General features: G+C 41.5%; 1 protein-coding gene across 2 annotated transcripts in view; it reads right to left on the bottom strand.

Moving 5' to 3' along the window:
* Positions 1-929: 929 nt before the first annotated feature.
* Positions 930-20,079, bottom strand: part of plppr5b (phospholipid phosphatase related 5b) — a 132,830-nt gene continuing 113,680 nt past the window's right edge. Inside the window, exons 6-7 of one of the 2 annotated variants that reach the window (XM_085467430.1) lie at positions 15,904-16,010; positions 930-4,640 (exon numbers count right to left, since the gene is read on the bottom strand). In XM_085467430.1, the coding sequence (XP_085323556.1) occupies positions 4,544-4,640; positions 15,904-16,010 (204 nt within the window). In that variant the 3' untranslated portion in view covers positions 930-4,543. The remainder of the gene's footprint in view (positions 4,641-15,903; positions 16,011-20,079) is intronic. The other variant, XM_085467429.1, reaches the window with a different exon arrangement.

Here is a 20,079-nt window from a genome sequence, read left to right on the forward strand (position 1 = left end):
ATGATACTCCTACTCTTAGGCTGGGATCAACATTCACTCAGCTTTAGTGTCACTCTGGGTTTTGGCTAGCTTAGCTTTAGCGTGCTGACTGTACTTTCACAGAGCTGAAGTTGTCTTAGCAGCTTAATACAGTTGTTTCTGTCCTGGATGCAGTTTGCACTTTACCATTATGCTTTTGTGCAATAAAAATAAACGTAATATCCACTCTTCCCTACTATGTTTGATAACGATATCCTCTGATAACGGAAATCAGTAAATTGTAGCGCAAGCACAAGAACCGGTAAGTGAGATCGAAGCAGACTATCGATTCCAAGGATTTCAACTACCAGGAACTACCAGTTCGCTACAAAAACCAGTTCTCGATTCCCAGCATGACTGCTATGACAGCATGATCTCACTGTCCAGTTTCATACTGCAACAGCAATCTCCTGTCTCAGTCCCGGCTGCCCATCAATCACTCAGCAGTCTCACTGCTGGTACCTTTTGCAACGGAAATCCAACTGCCCAGCATGACAGAGGTCACACCTTCAGCTTGGATGCCGTGATGCCAGATCCCAGTCTGCCTCACTCCTCCCAGGCCGAAGCTATGCTGTAGCCTATGCCTTTAGTCATTAGCAAGTCCTTGATGCACACACATAGTCAAAATGTACACAGGAAGGACAAATGAAGAAAGTGGACAGAGAACATCCATATTTCCTGCACCCCCCTGCCTTCCTAGAGGTTAAACTCTGAATATAATTAATATTCGCTTGAAAACACTTTTTCTTGCAGATTCAAGGACTGGATGAAAAAAGAATTATCAGTTAAGTGTCTTTAAAAATTAAAGCTTTGAAGGAAAGTCTTAATCAAGTATGATTAATCAAGTATGATTATTAATACTTTATTAAGAACGATTAAGACCTAACAGAAAAAAAGAGATGGGATTTGAGTCCTTTTAGTGTTTTTTATTCAAAGGCTGTAAACAACTTCTTCTATAGTGTAAAAGGTCACAGTTTTAACTTAAAATTTGAAAAGAATTGAATAGAATTTTGAAAAGCAGAACATGAATAATATAAAAAAATAACTTGGTCAGAAGAGGTGCAATGACATCCATACAAAGTAGTCCACCAGAAGTAAAGAATCACTACAGCATGGAGGAAAAAGGTAAAAATCACAAGTTTAGAAAAGGTTGCAACCCTTGTCAGAAAAAGGTCATTTAAGGAATGGGATACACAGTAGAACTGAAATATAAATAGAACAGAGAGTATAAAAATGTAAGTGTAATTGTGAACATTAACATGAAACATACTCTGTTTTACTTAAATAAGATAAAGAAGCAATAACAGTTATCTGAGAGATAAAATAAACATCTATTGTGAACGCACCCACACACAATGCACAGTCATAAGAAAATAGATAAGCAGTAATGTACAATATGACTGAAAGGATATACATATAAGCATTTTTTGTAGTTTTAACATATACGTTTTTACAGTTCTCTTTTGTTTTGAATATGCTGGGATAGTCTTGATGCATGCTCAATCATCCAGGTAAGTAAATCCCAAAAGGTTGATTTTGTTCATCTGGATGTTTTCAGTGGGAGAAACATTTCGTCATCATCCAGGTGACGTCTTCAGTCTCAGCTGACTGCAGGTTTCCCCAATCTTATAAACAGTACATTTGCACAATGATTGAAACCAGCCCACCAATGAACAATAGGCTGGGAGGTCAGTACCTTGATCATTAATATGCAAATTTTCATGAGCATTGATCAACAACCACTGATCAGAGACCACTGACCAATAGCCATGAGAGTTGGGGAATATCAGTAATGGGGGACATCTAAACGCTGATGTGTACCGTAAACCTACACATACGGATCAGTATCTAAGGTTTGACTCTCATCATCCACTGGAGTACAAACTGGGAGTCATCAGGACGCTACAACACAGAGCGAACACCATCCCCACTGACACAGCAGCCAGGGAGGCAGAAGAACATCAAGAAGAGTAAATGTGGTTATCCCAGCTGGACTTTTGTCAAAGCTGGAAAGGCGCCTAAAGAAAGCTCCAGATGATCCAGTAGAGAAGATGAGAGATAAGATAAGATAAGATAAGACTTTATTGATCCCACGACGGGGAAATGTTTGCGTTAACTCAGCTCAGGTACAGATATCAGAAGGAAAATACAAAAAATACAAATAAAATACAAACAAATAAAAAAAGAGAAGGACAACCGCTGCCTATGCAAAAACCCTTTATGTGTCAGGAGTATCACAACATTTGAGTTTTTTTGTCTTTGAAACCCCAAAACACGCTGCGCCAAAAAATTGGCCCACCCCTGCAGTCAGCTGAGACTGAAGAAGTCATTTGGATGAGTGATGAAATGTTTCTCCCACTGAAAACGTCCAGATGAACAGAATCAACCTTTTGGCATACTGGGACAGTGTTGCAGCTCTTCTGATACACATTTGAGCAGGTTTTGTTCCTCAAAATCTCAAATATTCTGTGTGATTTGTTTTCAAGCAGTTATGAAATTTGTGGCCATTTCATTAGCAATGAGGGAAGTCATAGCTTGATTTAAAGTGCTGTTTTGCGAACATTCTTATTCACAGTCTTCATCAATAAGTGCTTTAGTTGTCACTACAAAAATAGAGATTTGAAGGGCCAAAAGATTTTCTCTGTGTTTTAATGCCAAAGAAAGCCCAAAATGGTTTTGCTACAAAGAAGAACGAGTCCCAATACAAATGACACCGCAATGACAACACAGATGAAAGTAGTGTTAAGGAAAACAGATATCTTTAGATATTTTATCATTTCAAGTATGTCTTTATCAAAAATTTCATGTGACAGTCTTTTTCTGATGTAAGCAGTTAATGCAGATGCACGCCATTCATTAAACCTAAATGCCAAATATTTACTGCTTAATCATCAATCATTACCATCCATTTTCTTCTACTTATCCAATCTTGTAATTACATGTTGCTTTTGCTTTGGTGGCTGATTTTGCTATGAAATAAATGGAGTCACCATACTAAATTTGGTTACTATTACAAGAAACAAAGAAAAACTTGGGAACTTTTAAAGTATGGGCAACATTCAACAATAATAACTTAAAATTTAGTTTGCTCATCATCTTAGTCAGTTATGGACTAAGTCTTTTTGGAACTCTTCTGCTTTGTATATCAGCTCCTGGGCACTTTTCAAGTGTTGAGGGCAGGTTTGAAAACTATATCACAAACTTTTATAGGAGAAAGTCAAAGCAGCAGTCTCGAATTCGAAGGCAAACAGACACAAAACAAAAACAGAGGGAGGGGTGATTGTCTGGTGCAGCTAAGAAAGCCTAAATACTTTTGTCAAAGTATAGTCAGAGTGTATATTGTTGTCATTGGTTGCAGCTGACTGTATACTGTATAAACACATAGACTGTTGTACCCTAAACCCTTAGTGAGATGGCTGGAGAAGTCAGACATGATGAAAAACACTTCAGTTTTCCTTATTTGCTCCTTTGACTTCAGCCTGTATTTATCAAAGTTCTGAGAATTTTCATGTGTGGTCCAACAAAACACTGGACTTCCCAAATGTTGGAAACTAGCATGAGAGAACATCCCCCAAACACCATTACCCTGCTTTTTAGACACTGTGGGGGCTACGTTAGCAGTTTTATGCTGCATCTGTCAATCGTTCTAGTCTACCACTGCTGCTTTCTGTCTTACGGGTGATCGTGGCTCAAGAGTTGGGCGTTCGCCTTGTAATCCGAAGGTTGCTGGTTCGCGCCCCGGCTTGGACAGTCTCGGTCGTTGTGTCCTTGGGCAAGACACTTCACCCGTTGCCTACTGGTGGTGGTCAGAGGGCCCGGTGGCGCCAGTGTCCGGCAGCCTCGCCTCTGTCAGTGCGCCCCAGGGTGGCTGTGGCTACAATGTAGCTGCCATCACCAGTGTGTGAATGTGTGTGTGAATGGGTGGATGACTGGATGTGTAAAGTGCTTTGGGGTCCTTAGGGACTAGTAAAGCGCTATATAAATACAGGCCATTTACCATTTAAATACTCAGAAACTCTGTTTATGCAATCAGAATTGGTAAAGTATACCTTTCCTCTTTAGTCTGTTTATTTTCTATCACTGATTTAAGTTGAAATTTTCACTGTGATTAATTTGATAAATACAGGCTCAGTAGTTACATTCTAATACTCACAGCATTGCTTTAGAAATGTGATGCAACACAAGGAAGTAATAAAATATAGAAAGAGAGAGTTTTTCCTTATAACCATCTTATTGGAAAAATACTTTTTCACATATAAAATAATAATGTACTTGACTTGAGCAGCACTGATGTTGTATCCAGTCCAGTCCTTCACATGATCATCTAGTCTCCCAGTCTGCTTGGCTTCATTTGGGAGGCGAGAGTCCAACAACGATTCAGAATAAGTGCATAGATGGAAGCAGAAGAAACCTTTTTTCTTTGAGTACAAGAAATTGCGAGTTAAATCAGGGGCCTGATAAAGACAACAAAGAACAACATACCACAGACCAGACACACACTAAGAATGGGTTTAGCGCTGCACTCTTAATAATTGGATTGGACGGTGAAGAGAGTGGACGTCCAGTGGGTCTGCCGCACAGCCGATTCCACATCATGTGACCTCAGCGAAGGCGATGTGATTCTATAAAGAGGCAGGAAGAGCAAAAAAACAAAATCAGGACAAAAGACATAAAAAATTGGCGAATGCCTCAAAAATAAACCTGGTTTGGCATTCCTAAATACACATGTAGAAATCTGAGAAGACATCACCAATGGCATTTGACCTGAATGTAAGTAAATGCCTGTGAAGTTAGCCATTATATGTGATCATTTAAGCATGTTTATTTTGGGTCATATTCATTAGGTGGTTGACATTGTGGGACGTCTACTACTCAGAAGGCTTGATCCCTGGCTCACCGCGTCCATGTGTCGAAGCAATTGGAGAGCTCCAATTGAGTAAAAGAGTTATTTCAGTAGCAATTAATTTACCATGATTAGTAAATGACTGATTCATGAGCCTGCAAAGCTTTTCCTAGTGTAGGATGTTTAGGTTGTTCTCTTAAAATGACCTCATTAACTCCAATCAAAGCAGCACTCCAATACTTCTCATTAGGTTCTAAATGTGTATCATAGAGTCCTGCACTGTTTAGGAACCACTGAAGCACTAAAACGATTAAGTAGTGGATGGTTGAGATTAGATTTAGATAATTAGTTTCTCCACAAGCAAAGTGGATTTTCTAATGTTTAGTTATGGAGCACCGGAAAAAGTGGACGGCTACATAATGATTTTTTTCCACACAGGTAATCAGGGGAAAGGATGCACAACTCAGACTTTCATAGTCAGGAAAATGATTTCACTAACTATTAATCCAGATGTTAAACTAAACCTTCTCCTACAGTAATGATTTTCCTCCACGCCTTTAAGCTAACCACACCTCAGCTATCCAGGCTGATGAGCCACAGTGGTTGTAAAGGTCAGGTGAGTTCAGGCAGGTCACAAAGTCAGTTTAGTGCACAGTGCAGAACAGCTCAGTGCAAGTCTGCAGAAGCTGATGGTTCAGCTGATACCCGTCTATACATTCAATTGCCAAATTCCATACACAGCATGCTATTTAAGCTGTGTTAGCTTGCATACAAATGTTGCACATCTGCAAACTGCTTTGCAACCCACCCACCCCCCACATTCATTGCCTGGTGTGTACTGTGCTAGGCTTTTGCTACTGCTCTCTCCAGAACAGAGCTACGTCCCCAAAGACACATTTCTATAGTTGGGGAAAAAACTATTTTCTTTTGTCTATAGTGGTTCTGACTAAATGATTTTCTCTTCTGTGTTTAAGGCTGGGTTTGTTAGAGCAAATTTCTTTTGCATTAAAGACTCACCAAACACAGTGGATATACAGAATTACATGTTTCTCATCTAAACAAAAAGAGATGCTGCTCTATAAATGATTCTCCATCAGTCTTGCAGATCTGATAGAACAGATGGTATATTTGCATGACGTGACACGAGATTAGTGCAACAGGGCTGTAATTCCAAACTCCTAATTTTTAGCAGTAGCAGTCGGGATTTTATCCTTTCCTGACTTTTCCTGACTTCAAACACGTGTCACTCCAACAAGTGAATACAAAAATCCAAAAACCAAAACCAACCAATTTTAAAAAAAGCTGCTGCTCCTATTAGAATAAACAGTATGTATTTACTGATATCTTCAGCTCAGAGTTTTAATATTATCCTCCTTGTTCTTTAATTACCATTTCCATATGTTCGTAATATAGCCTGTATATGAACATCTGGTATCATTCCACTGTGTTTTAGAGGTGGGATCACACCAGTGTAATAATATTTTGATTTGTGCAGTGATGGTAGACCACAGCTTCCTTCCTTTGGACTGTTTCAGAGCCCATCACAGCACAGAAACAGCTTTAGTGAAGGTTACAAATGATCTTTTTATGGCCTCTAACAGAGACTCATCTCTGTGCTTATCCTAATACTGTTGGCCATAATATTTTAATACGGTGATTAGCATATGCTTTAGATATTAAAGGTACTACGCTGCAGTGGTTTGAAACATATCCAAAAAGATGCCAAAGTGCTCGCTTATACAGGGTCATCTGATTGTTACAGGTTTCTCTGTTTTCTGTGTATTATTGTAGAGTGTTTACCTTACAAAATTAATATAACTGTTGTTATTTGGTGTTATATAAATAAAACAGAATTGAATTGAATCAAATTTAAAAAACACTCATTGTGTAACTGAATACACCAGTAGGTTGGTTGGGGGATAGTGCTCCCAGGAAAACAGCATTATTGGCTAGCTTATTATTGAGAAGAACAATAGAAAAGAAAAAAGGCAGAAGATTAGGACAACAGGTGTTTTGATAGACACCTTGACATTATCGCAGCGAATGGATTGCTTTATGCTAAAAGCAGGAAAAATAAAGCCTAAATGTAAAGAGACTAATGTGTCTTTTCTTCTTCCCTTTGAAGATGCGGATGGATATTATGATACCCAGTGTGTCGGGATAAGAAACTTATGACAACTATGGTAACCTTTGACCTATTATCTTGTAAACCCGTTTGGTGTGCTTGGGGAAAAAAAGACTTCACCTAAAGATAAAGTGGGGTTGAATTGCACTTAAATGCACCAACTCTTGAAATGTTTAAATCACTTTAAAAACACACCTTTTTTCAAAGGCTTTTAGGAGTAGTACCAGAGTCAACCTGTAGTCAGTTTTAGTCAGCTGTTGGTCACTCTTAATCCTTTTATTTTGTTAATCATATTCATTGTATATCTTATTGTCTACTTTACTCATGTTTTATTATTTAATATATATACTGATTTATTTTAATCTTCTTTTTCATTCATGTATTTATTTTATTGTTATTTATATTTGCTTCTTTGTCTGCTTAGTGTTTTTAACTGCTATCTCTGTTTTATTATTGGAAAGCACTTTGGTCAACTTTGTTGTTTTTAAAGTGCTATATAAATAAAGTTGGATTGGACTAATATTATATCAAAAGTCAGTCTGATACCAGAGGACTGGTTGTTATGAAGTGTGAAAACAAAACTGTTCCATATGCTTAGAACATTACTGCTGAGACTTCTTGTTACTGTCCAGGAGAGCTTTAAGAAAGTAGACTATGACACAGAGCCTAAGCCAGTCATTCCTACAGATGCATTTCTACTGTACAGCTAATATGGTTCTCTTTTATCCTCCTTGACTGCAGAGACCTATGAGCATTTATATTGGAGGAGATATTTGGTAGTTTTCTCCAGTCAGGTTTCTAATAAAATTAGGATTCCCCTTGTATACTGTACTAAAGGTAATCTGCTTTCGTAGATTTAGAGGTCAGGACAAAATATTAGCCTGTTCCACTCATTTATCTTTGAGGTAAATTATTCTCTGTGTTGGAGACTTAAAGTGATGTCACTGCTTTAAAGATTCAAGCAAAAGAGAAGAGAGAAGCGTGGGTCTCATTTTTGCGACTCAAAGGTTGCTTCCTGCAGTGGCATTTCGTTTATTGTGGCTCGTTTAGCTTCCAGGCATCTTTAGACTGTGCTATTTTTAGAGCAGGCAATTTTCCGCAGAGGCTGTCATAGCTGAGGTGAGAGAGTGAGATTTGGTGCTCTTTCTCAGGCAGCCAAGTGCAAGCTCTCAGCTGGAAATTGTGAACTGAATCATCAGATAGGGGTGGTGTATATTCCATATTTCACTCTTAAATGAGTGTCTTAGAGGAAATGAAAAGACACAGCAAGCTCAGTGAGTGCACTTCAACACGTGCCCATGTTTGTAAATTTTCTCCCCAACAAACACAACAGTGTCGATGAAACGTTTGCACCATCAAAGGCAGCCGTGGGTGCCTTTTTGGTTTCATTCTCTAACAGTGGACTTCGTGGATTCAACCCATCGAGGGTTATTTTTAGAACGTAACTACAGCGATAAACGAGGAACCACTGTGTGTGTGTATATATATATATATATATATATATATATATATATATATATATATATATATATGCAGCAGCATATATCACTGAATCACTGAGATGCTTGGCTACAAGTTAAACAGCCACAAGAAGCAGTACCCTCCATGGAGAAGGAGACTAGAGGCTAGGATCAAAGTAGCACGGTGGAGGTTATCCAAATATCGGCGCTGCAGAAAGGTGCGACAAAGAAGGTGCCTAAGAAGTACAGGAAGCTGTCCATACCTGAGGCCTTGGAAACTGCCAAGCACCGACTCACAGCCTTGGCCAGCCGCTTGAAGAGGTACACCAGAGAGGTCGAAGGCAGTAGAATAAACCATCTGTTTTCCAAAGAGCCATCCAAAGTATACTCTCAGTGGCAGGGTAACAATATGAGAACAGCACCACCAAGGCTGGAGACGGAACAATACTGGAAGAGCATATGGGAGAAGGATGCAACCCATAACAGCAATGCTCAGTGGCTAGTGGATCTGAGGGCAGATCACAGCGACCTCCCTGAACAGGGTCCAGTAACCATCACAGTGGCAGATATCTAAGAACGGTTCTCCAGTATGAAGAGTTGGATAGCACCAGGCACCCACATGATTTGCGCCTACTGGCTGAAGAAGCTGACTGTATTCCTTGAGTGCTGAGCGGCACAAATGAACCAGTTACTAGTTGACGATCATCATTCATCAGGAACTCAATGGGGATGTGGCGGACAAACTGGAGGCCAACTTCAAGCCCATAGCACAAGTCACCATCAAGTGCGCGATCTACCAAGGAGATGCTCTGTCCCCACTGCTGTTCTGCATAGGCCTGAACCCCCTCAGTGAGGTCATTGACAAGACTGGCTACAAGTCCAGCACCCTGAGGCTGTACGCTAAGCGGAAGGAAGGAGGCCGGGGACTGGTGAGTGTCAGCACCATGGTCCAGGATGAGACAACGAACATCCACGAATACATCATGAAGATGGCCCCAACTGACTACGTGCTCAGTGAATACCTCAGGCAGCAGAAACCCAAGAATGAGGAAGAAGAGGAGGAACCATCATGGAAGGACAGGCCCCTGCACAGTATGTAACACCAGCAAATAGAGGAGGTGGCTGACAGAAATCTTACCAGTGGCTGGACAAAGCTGGATTGAAAGACAGCACAGAGGCACTAATCATGGCAGCACAGACCCCAGCCTCTATGGAGCTTGTGCTCAGAGCTTGTTCCTATCACACCTGGCCAGACCCCAGGTGCAGGCTGTGTAAAGATGCTCCTGAGACAATCCAGCACATAACAGCAGGGTGCAAGATGCTAGCAGGCAGGGCATACATGGAACGCCATAACCAAGTGGCCAGCATAGTGTACAGAAACATAAGATGACATATCTTATAGCTATTCCTTGTTGTCCTTGTTGCCATCGTGGCGTGAAGCACTCCACAGTGAAGCACCTGTGCAGGTTGCTTCAATTTTGAAGGGACCTGTTGCTCCCTCCTGGCTGTTTTTTTTTTTTAAATCAACTTCCACAGTGCTCTGGGCACCTGGGGGCAGTTTTTATAAAACTTGTGAAACTTTCCTCCACTTCTTTTTCTGGCACAACTTCACCTGTTTCCAAGGTGCATGGAGAGGATGAAAGAATTCACAAAGCAGGAACTCCAGCAACACTTGAGGGAAGATGAACAACTTTAATAATTGACCAACGCGTTTCGGCTTGTGGCCTTCATCAGGGTCATAGTAAAGCATTGTAAAAAATGCTTAAATACAAGACAGGAAACAGAAAAAAATTCAAATTAACCAGTCAAAACTTCATAGATAGGTCAGCTGACATATAATAGGTAGGTATTGGTTAATTGGCTCACGCCCAAGTAAATACCGGACTAGATCATTACTGATGAGGAGGAGGGGGGTGACATAACCCCCATATGCCTGAAAATAACACATGCATGAAATGCATTAGAAGGAGTGCTATGAATATACACAGAAGAAAGAAAAAAAAAAGGGCAGTCTTTAATGGTAAAAGCACGTTTGAACTTAGAAAACAAGATTACATCATAACATGGGAACACATTTGTTAAAAGATCCTTATTTATGTCTCTAAAATGTAAAATCTAGACTTAAAATGTGGACTTAAAGTGAGATGTCTAGAACGCTACTCCTTCTTTGGTTGAAATGATAATAATTTTTTTTTTAAAAAAGCGTGCATTTCCTTGAGACTAGGTCTACTAAACTACCATCTAGTTCCATCCTAACAAGGCTGGCTGCCTTTGTCCTTAAAAGGAACTATTTCTTTTTTAACAACACACCATACCTTCAGATCTCTGGCACTGCAATGGGAACCAAAATGGCCCCCAGTTTTGCCTGCCTTTTTGTTGGTCATCTGGAAGAACAAATTCTATATAATCACCAAAATAACCCTTATTTATCATTCATTGTGTCTTGGAAACATTATATAGATGACGTGTTTCTACTCTGGAAAGGACCAGTCTCTATATTACTAAAGTTTGTAGAATTCCTTAATGGACACTTTGCAGGCTTACGTTTCACCCTCAATTACAGTACTGAAGAAATTAACTTTCTGGACATGGCATTAATTGTCAATACACCAAAAATGTTAAATCATTCAAAGACCCTATAGGTGACAAAACCATTGCCATAAAGGGCTTTATCACATGCAGAACTAAAAATGTAATCTACATGATACAGTGCCCATGCAATAAAATATATATAGCATCCCACCCTCTGAAGGATCGAATTAACAAACACAGAAGCTCGATCAAGAGGAATGATTTAACCAGCCCTGTTGCAAGACACTTCAATGATAAACATCCAAATTCACCATTATTTTTCCTAGGCATAGAAGCCATTAAACTAAACCAAAGAGGTGCCAATAGAAATTTTATCTGAAAAAAGAGAAGCATTTTGGATATTCTGTTTTAAGAGTCTGCACCCCTGAGGTATGAATGAGGACTTTTCTATCAATGAGTTTTTATGAACAACACCCCTTTTTTTTTTTTTTTTTTAATTATTTTAACCAAAGAAGGAGTAGCGTTCTAGACATCTCACTTTAAGTCCACATTTTAAGTTTAGATTTTACATTTTAGAGACATAAATAAGGATCTTTTAACAAATGTGTTCCCATGTTATGATGTAATCTTGTTTTCTAAGTTCAAACTCAAAAAAATAACTCTTTGAATGAACATAAAAAAAATCAAAGAATTTCCACGTAATTAAATTGCTTTATTTTATCATTATGCAATTCTGTTATTCCAACTTAATGTACTTGAGTTGGACTAACTTGATTAATTAATGATGAATCAACTGTTTTACTACAGTTGTGTCCAACTTAATTTAATTGATTTGATCCAACCCATGCAAATGACGTTAGTGCAACAAAACATGCTTATTCGTAATAGAAATCCATTTATTAATCCATTTATATTAAGTTCATTTAAAGAGTTATTTTTTTGGAGTGTTCAACAAAGTCTAGAGTCTGGTTAACATAAAATGTTAATGGATTTATAATAACTTGCACTCCATCCGTCCTCTTATCTTTACCAGGGTTGCAGTGAGGCTGGGACCTATCCCAGATGTGACAGGGTGGGAGTCAGAATACTGGACAGGTCACCAGTCTATCACAGAGAGACAGACAACCATTTGCCCTCATGTTCACAGATATTTTAGAAACACCAATTAACTTAACCCTAATTACTGCATGACTTTAACTGTGGCAGGAAACCAGAGTACCCAGAGAGAACCCACTGCAAACTTGGCCAGATTGCAGATTTGAACCCAAGACCTTCTTGGGTGCTTTGACAGCGCAGTGCAGTGAATTTTGTAAATTTAACAACCATCCAATTTCATTTTTTGAGTGTATTTCAGCTGACCTATCTATGAAGTTTTGACTGGTTAATTAGAATTTTTTTCTGTTTCCTGTCTTATATTTAAGCAATTTTTTACAATGTTTTACTATGACCCTGATGAAGGCCACAAGCCGAAACGCGTTGGTCAATTATTAAAGTTGTTCATCTTCCCTCAAGTGTTGCTGGAGTTCCTGCTTCTTGATGTATCACTCCAGCGCCTCCTTATTGATGATTAGGTTGCCAATCCTCTTTTCATCCAGCAACTCTCAAGCAAGCCCAAAGGGATCCCTGATGAAGCTCTAGTTCTCTCTTTCTCTTATTTTGTCCTTCTCTTTCCAATTCTCTCCACTCTCTGCAACCTGGCGTGATTTTGTTTGAGCTTGTCCCACAGCTCCTTCAAGCTGGCTTTGTCATGGTGTGCCGCTTTCCTACAGTTGCGACGGAGTTGGCGTCAGTCTTTGGTCAGTTGTTCCATCTCTCTCTCTTCTGCCTTTCCTTGGGGCTGTGGGCTCACTCCTCCTAAGCTCATCAAACATCTCTCTGCAGACCTCGAAGATGAACTTCCAAAGGCTGTTGAGCTTGCTCTTGGCAGTTCCCTTATATATCACCTCCAACAGTTGCTGCAAAGCATTAAGGTTTTGCCGTTTGCCTCGGTCATCTGTTTGGGTACCTTCTCCATCCCAGGGTTTTCCTCACCTGTTTCAGATGATTCAGCTCGGTCCTGCAGCACTGTGGTTGCTCCCCCAGCTTTTGGAGCCCCTCGTCTGACCTGCTTCTCGTCTATCTGGTTTCTGCATTTTCTACCATATTGCATATTTCTATCTTGATGGATGCATATCCCCTGCTCGACATTACCTTCTCCCACCGACAAGCACACTTCTCTTGTTGTCCTTATTCATTCAGTCAATTTGAGGCAGTAACATGTCTCTAAAAGTCGAATTGGGATTATGTTTCCCACTGTGCAGCATCACGGCCCAGACGGTGTGTCTCCTGCCACCCTCAGACACTGTGCAAACGAGCTGGCCCCAGTGTTTTCTGGCATTTTCAACTCCTCACTGCAGGCATGTCATGTGCCTGCCTGCTTCAAGTCCTCCACCATAATCCCTGTCCCCAAGAAACCTAGGATCACTGGACTAAATGACTACAGACCCGTGGCTCTGACATCTGTGGTCATGAAGTCTTTTGAGCGCCTAGTTCTCTCCCATCTCAGGACCCTCACGGCCCCCCTCCTGGACCCCCTGCAGTTTGCATATAGAGCCAACAGGTCTGTAGATGACGCCATCAACATGGCCCTACACTTCATCCTGCAGCATCTGGACTCCCCAGGAACCTACGCCAGGATCCTGTTTGTGGACTTCAGCTCTGCCTTCAACACCATCCTTCCAGACCATCTCCGACACAAGCTTTCCCAGATGAATGTGCCTGATCCCATCTGCCGGTGGATCACTGACTTCCTGACGGACAGGAAGCAGCATGTGAGGCTGGGAAAGAATGTCTTGGACTCCCGGACCATCAGCACCGGCTCCCCTCAGGGCTGTGTTCTTTCTCCTCTGCTCTTCTCCCTGTACACCAACTGCTGCACCTCCACCCACCAGTCTGTCAAGCTAATCAAGTTTGCAGATGACACCACCGTTATTGGGCTCATCTCTGACGGGGATGAGTCTGCCTACAGGAGGGAGGTTGAACGTCTGGTGTCCTGGTGCAGCCACAACAACCTGGTGCTGAATGCCCAGAAGACAGTGGAGATTATTGTGGACTTCAGGAAGCACACAGCCCCACTCCCCCCCATCATCCTGACTGACACCCCCATCACCTCTGTGGACTCATTCCGCTTCCTGGGTACCACCATCACCCAGGACCTGAAGTGGGAGCCCACCATCACCTCCGTCATCAAGAAAGCCCAGCAGAGGATGTACTTCCTGAGGCAGCTGAAGAAATTCAACCTGCCAACACGGACGATGATGCAATTCTACACTGCAATCATCGAGTCCATCCTCACCTCCTCCATCACCGTGTGGTACGCTGGAGCCACTATCAGGGACAAACAGAGACTGCAGCGTGTTGTGCGCTCTGCTGAGAAGGTGATTGGCTGCAGACTCCCATCTCTGCAGGACCTGTACACCTCCAGGACACTGCGGCGTGCAGTTCAGATCTCAGCTGACCCTTCTCAGCCTGGACACAGTCTGTTTGACCTGCTCCCCTCAGGCAGGAGGCTCCGGTCCATCCGCACCAGAACCTCTCGCCATAAGAACAGTTTCTTCCCCTCTGCTGTTGGACACATGAACAATAACCATATGACTGTTCCCACCACTAACACATGACCCTACGCTGTGTCACTGCATCATTCCATGTTTGGCACTGATCACCACCTGCACTCATGTATATATCTTTCAACGTAGCACTCTTAATTCTTATTCTCATGTATATATCTCATGTATAGCTCATGCACATATCTTTCTACGTAGCACTTTTAATTCTTATTCTTTTATTTTTTCATGTCTATTTAAGTGTTATTTATGACACTATGTTTGCACTGAAGCACCGCAGCAATTTCCTAATGTTGTAAACCTGCTCAACATTTGGCAATAAACCCCTTTCTGATTCTGATTCTGATTCATGGCAGAATCGTGCCTTTTAAATGAATTGCTGCCTGAGGGAGCCCTGAAGATCATGGGGGCTCCAAAAGTTTTTGGTTTTTGGCACATGTGCAACAGGGCCAAAAATATTGAATACCATAAAATACCTCTGAGAAGTATTTTATGGTATTAAAAAAAATCACCGCACTCTACTATTTTTATTTTCTTTTAATTTTAAGTTTCTGGAACTGGGGTTGTAGCAACTCCTAAATTTCTTCCTCAGTAAATTATTCCGACTGCTGTCATGCTTCAGTTTTAAACAGCTTCTGTGGGCTGAAAATGGTTCAGCTTTGTAAATCCTTGAAAACTTCTGTTGGGACACCACTAATTTTTTGTAATACAATGATTTTCAGTGTACTTGGGATAGCCACTTATGTATAATATCTACTATGGTACTTAATCCTGCATATTTGTGACCACATTATTCACAAGAACCACTATGTTATAAATAAATCCAATAACAGCATTTAGAGGGATTTATGAGGGTTATGGAGGTCAGCAATAATAATGCTGAACATTGTGTGTTACATGATTCAATATGCAACTTTTCTAAATATAAGTACCAGAGAACTTTGTAACATTTAAGACAGAAAAAAAACACCAGACACTTTTCATATGAGTGAGCGACCAAAGAAGGCCAAGTGGCCCATAGAAAGATGTGGGTATGGGCCACATTTGGAGAAGCATCTAAACAGATCCAAGTTCAAACAGTAGCATAAGGAAAAGCCCAAACATACAGTCAGACACATAAAACATGCAGAGTGACCCCTTGTGACAGGGGGCAGCCAAAAGTAAGTTCTCTTATTGTAGGTGTAAAACAGAAAGCACTCAGACTGAACGATAGCTACAGCAAAATATCAGCCAGTTGTATGACATATTGCAAAGAAAGAACAGAAGGAAGTGTGACATTGAATCTGGCAGAGCTCACATCACTTCACAGAGTAATTTATTTGCCTTTTGTTCCTGAGCCACTTGAACCAGCTGAGACCTCGCAGCCAGCGCAGGAAGGCCTCGAGGCACTCCTTAATGTTGCAAGAGCCTTCATCTTCATCATCCGTCTCCTGCAGCAGCAGCAATGTGTTCATGAGTGTGTGTCTGTGTGGCAACAAGTGGCAACAAATGGCAAAAAAACAAACAAACAAAAAAACAAAACAAATGGCAACATCCAACATTGCGATTTTGATACTAGTTTGTGTATCAAAATGTACAACTAATGGGTCACAGTGTAAACATCTACTAATTCTGTCAATGCTGCTGATTATTTTATGATTTCTGGATTTTGAATTCCTTATTTAATATGTTCTCTGTTTGGTTCTTAGTTTGGTTCTTGTTAATTGTTAGATTTTCATATATGCTGAGCCTTATTAGTTTATTAGTTCCAGTTTACACTACAGTTTATATTGTTCCCTCAGTGTTTTCTGTCTTATCCTAATGAGTCAGGTTTGCCCACTCCCCCACCCCAAATCTCATTTGATTATCTTCAGCTGCACCTTGTTACCCTCCCTTGTCCAATTCTCTGATTATCCTTTTGTGTATAAATAACGTTGTCTTCAACTCAGTCTTTGTCTCAGTTTCTGTTATCAAACCCACATGTCCCTGCCTGTTAAAGAAATGCTGTGTATTTTGGTTTCCTTACAATGGATTCTGTAATTCTGGAATCTGAAAATAGCCTACCTAAAGCTTTGCATTTTTGTTCACACCTGTCTGCAAATCTGCCCTTTGCTTTCAATTTCCAACATTAGTTTAAAAATTAATTAGTTAGTAGTTAACTACTGTAACAGGTTTTGGTGACAGTAGTGCTGGAAGTGGTAGCTTTTCCTTTAATTATTCATTAAGTGTCTTTAAGAAACGAAAAATATACTACTCTCATTTGATTTGAGGACATTAAAGATCAGTTACTATTAACCCTCTGGTTGTGTTCACCCCCACCCCTTACTTTAATGTTCCCGGTCACAATTCACCGGTCAGTTTTAACAGCTCTAAAAAAACATAAGAGACATTTTTCACCACCAAGCTCAGTTCAATGGGTCGTTCAATGAGTCGTTCAGCGGTCATTCAGTGGGACATTCAGTGGGTTGTTTAGTAGGTCGTAAAAGTGGGTCTTTCATTTTATCATTCAGTGACCCATTCAGGGGGTCAGAGGCCAAAGGGGGGGGGGGGGGGGGGGGATTCCCATTCATTTTCTATGGCGGTGACCTTAGACCAGGAACACCACGGGTGTGACACAATTGATTAAACCACTCAAAATTCAACGAAAGAGGTGCTCATCACTTTTATATGTTCAAGTGCATAGTTTGGAGGACGTCATAAGGCCTCGAGGCAATCGGATGTAAAACACAATGTTTATGAGTTTTTTCAGATTTGACCCGAACACGACAGGATGTGCAGGGGGTTTATGTTTCCCTGGGATGCCAGTTCGGGGGGCTTTTGCCCCCTGGTAGGGTCCAGGGTGAGGGGCCAGACAAACAGTGATTATATGTGTCACATCAAGACAACAGTTGGCCCTGCCTGGGATAGTGTTACCAGTGCCAGGCCTTGGAGATGGGCCTGGAGAGGTGAGCGCCTGTTGGCTGGGCCTCATCCCATGGGGCCCAGTCAGGTGCAGAAGGGTCATAGGCCCACCCTCCTATAGGCCCACCCCCTGCAGAAGGCGCTGTAGGGATCAGGTGCAACGTGTGCCAGGCAGCAAAGCGCAGAGCCCCTGGCGGACCAATCCCAACTACAGATCACAAATCCTTGCGGGCAAAACCCCTGTGGTGGCCAAGCCCCTGGGGTGCATGAGGGCTTGCGATTGAGATATGGAATGTCACCTTTCTGTTGGGGAAAGAGCCTGAGCTAGTGTGTTAGGATGTGAGTCTGGGGCTTGACTCTGTCCTAGTCTGAAGATGCCCTTGGTGAGAACCCAAGCGGTGTTCTGTTATTGGACTTCTGTGCAAACCACAGTTTTCCCACGAATGCACATATCACCAGGATACCCCATGCCGCAGGTCGTTGATTGATTTTGCATTCTTATTATCAGATCTGTGGCCGAATGTTCGGGATACTTTGGTGAAGAGAGGGACTGAACTGTCAGCAGATCACCACCTGGTGGTGAGTTGGATCAGGTGGCGGGGCAGGATGCTGGACAGACCTGGCACATCTAAACATACAGTGAAGGTACACTTCGAATGCCTAGCAGAGCCCCTGGTCCGAGACATCTTTAACTCCCACCTCCAGCAGAGCTTCAACAGTATTGTGATGTAGACTGAACTGAGTCTGAATGGACCATGGACCATGTTTAGCACCTTACTGATGTACTGCTGCACTGAGCTGCGACCGCAAGGTGGTTGGTGCCTGTTGAGGTGGTAACCCCTGAACCAGATTAAGGGCAGCATCAGGTGGAGAAAGGCTAATCTGTGGGACTTCGGAGGCAGCCGATGTGTACCAGCAGGCCAAGCGCACCTTGCTCGGGCAGGACTTAATGCAGAAACTCGGGGTGGGGGGAAGTTTTGTGAGGCCACAGAAACTTTTGGAGTGACTCAAAGTGATTCAGGCAAACTGTCAGGTGACTCCAGAGAGTAAAGCGGTGCTGTATCCATATTGTGCATAGTGTGGTTGGAGCGCTTCTGACTTCAATTGAGGATTGGATGTTGTAGGGCTGTTGTGGTTGACACACCTCCACAATGTTGTGTGGAGATATGGGGCAGTATCTCTGGATTGACACACTGGGATTGTGGTTCCTATCTTTAAAATGGGGGACTGCAGGGTTTGCTTCAACTATAAGGGGATCAGTGTGCAAATACTGTACATAACTCTTTTTTTTTAAGTGCAAAATATAAATACAAATAATAGGTTTATGTGATTTTAAAATTATTCTATCTTCTTTTCACAATTAAACATAGAACATTTACCATAAAAAAATATTAGCATCATTTTTGAACAAGGCTTCTTCTTTGTGTGACAGAGCTTTAACCTTTGAATGGCACAGCGAACCATAGACAATGATTTCTGGAAATGCAGTGATATGCAGTGATATCCACAACAGGATCATGCCTGTTTTTAATGCAATGCTGCCTGAAGATTACAAGAACCTCTGGCCATCTTTCCTCCTAAGAAACGTTTGCTCTCTAAGGGTGCATTTTTCTTTAAATACCTAGGTATCCTCCTAAAGGTAGATGTTCAAACAGTACATGACCAGGGTAAGTTGGGTCTCTTTAATAAAGGATTTTATTAATGTTCTTGAGACCTCTGCAGTTCTTCAAGTGAGAGCAGAAGATGGCTGACTATATCTGGTAGGGCTGCACGATTAATCGTTAGAAAATCCCGATCTCGATTCATACTTATGTGCGATCTCATTTCCAAATGACAACGATTAAAAAAAAAAAAAAAACGACGATGATTGTACCGCATTTTGATCCGGGACGTAATCTGCATGAAAACAAGCGCTCACTCTTCCTGCTCAACAAATGACAAGGGCGGAGCCTTATACCACGTGATACAGAAGCTGTGCCGTGTGATGCTAAAATTAGCAGGGAAAAAACAACGGAGAGCACGTCAGGGATGACGAGAAAGTGACAGGAGAAAATCCGTCCCGGTCAACCACCCAAACATCAATAACGGGAACCTTATACAGCGCTTCCCTATACCCATCGAACTCCCGCAGGCACAAAGACATTACGGAGGCTATCACTTATCACCTGACCACAGATATGGCTCCATCAACACTGTGCAAAACGAGGGATTTAGGAAAACGATCAACACCCCAGACAAACGCTGCACAGTGCCGTCCCGCAACTATTTTTCTATTGTTGCACTACCTGCTCTATACACGCAGTGTCGAGCAACGGTGGAGACGGAATTTCAAGCAGTACAACATTTTGCGGCAACAACAAAACGTGAGACATTTGTTGTTTTTATGTTTATTTATTGTTTTTATGTTCAGTCTCAACTGTTACGAAGTTGATGTGCAGTTAATAAGTGCAATAAATATTTATACTGGAAAAGAAAATCGTGAGAGAATCGTGATCTCAATTCTAAGCCAAGAAATCGTGATTCTCATTTTATGCAAAATTGTGCAGCCCTAATATCTGGATAACCCTGTGGAGCTCTTTCTTCTGTGCTACTGTGCAGCTGGAAAAAATGCCAGGATTC

The sequence above is a fragment of the Copadichromis virginalis genome, linkage group LG9 (assembly GCF_057382275.1).
Source record: "Copadichromis virginalis isolate Kocher_CV1m ecotype Utaka linkage group LG9, C_Virginalis_male_GT1.1, whole genome shotgun sequence".
Taxonomy (NCBI): Eukaryota; Metazoa; Chordata; class Actinopteri; order Cichliformes; family Cichlidae; genus Copadichromis; species Copadichromis virginalis.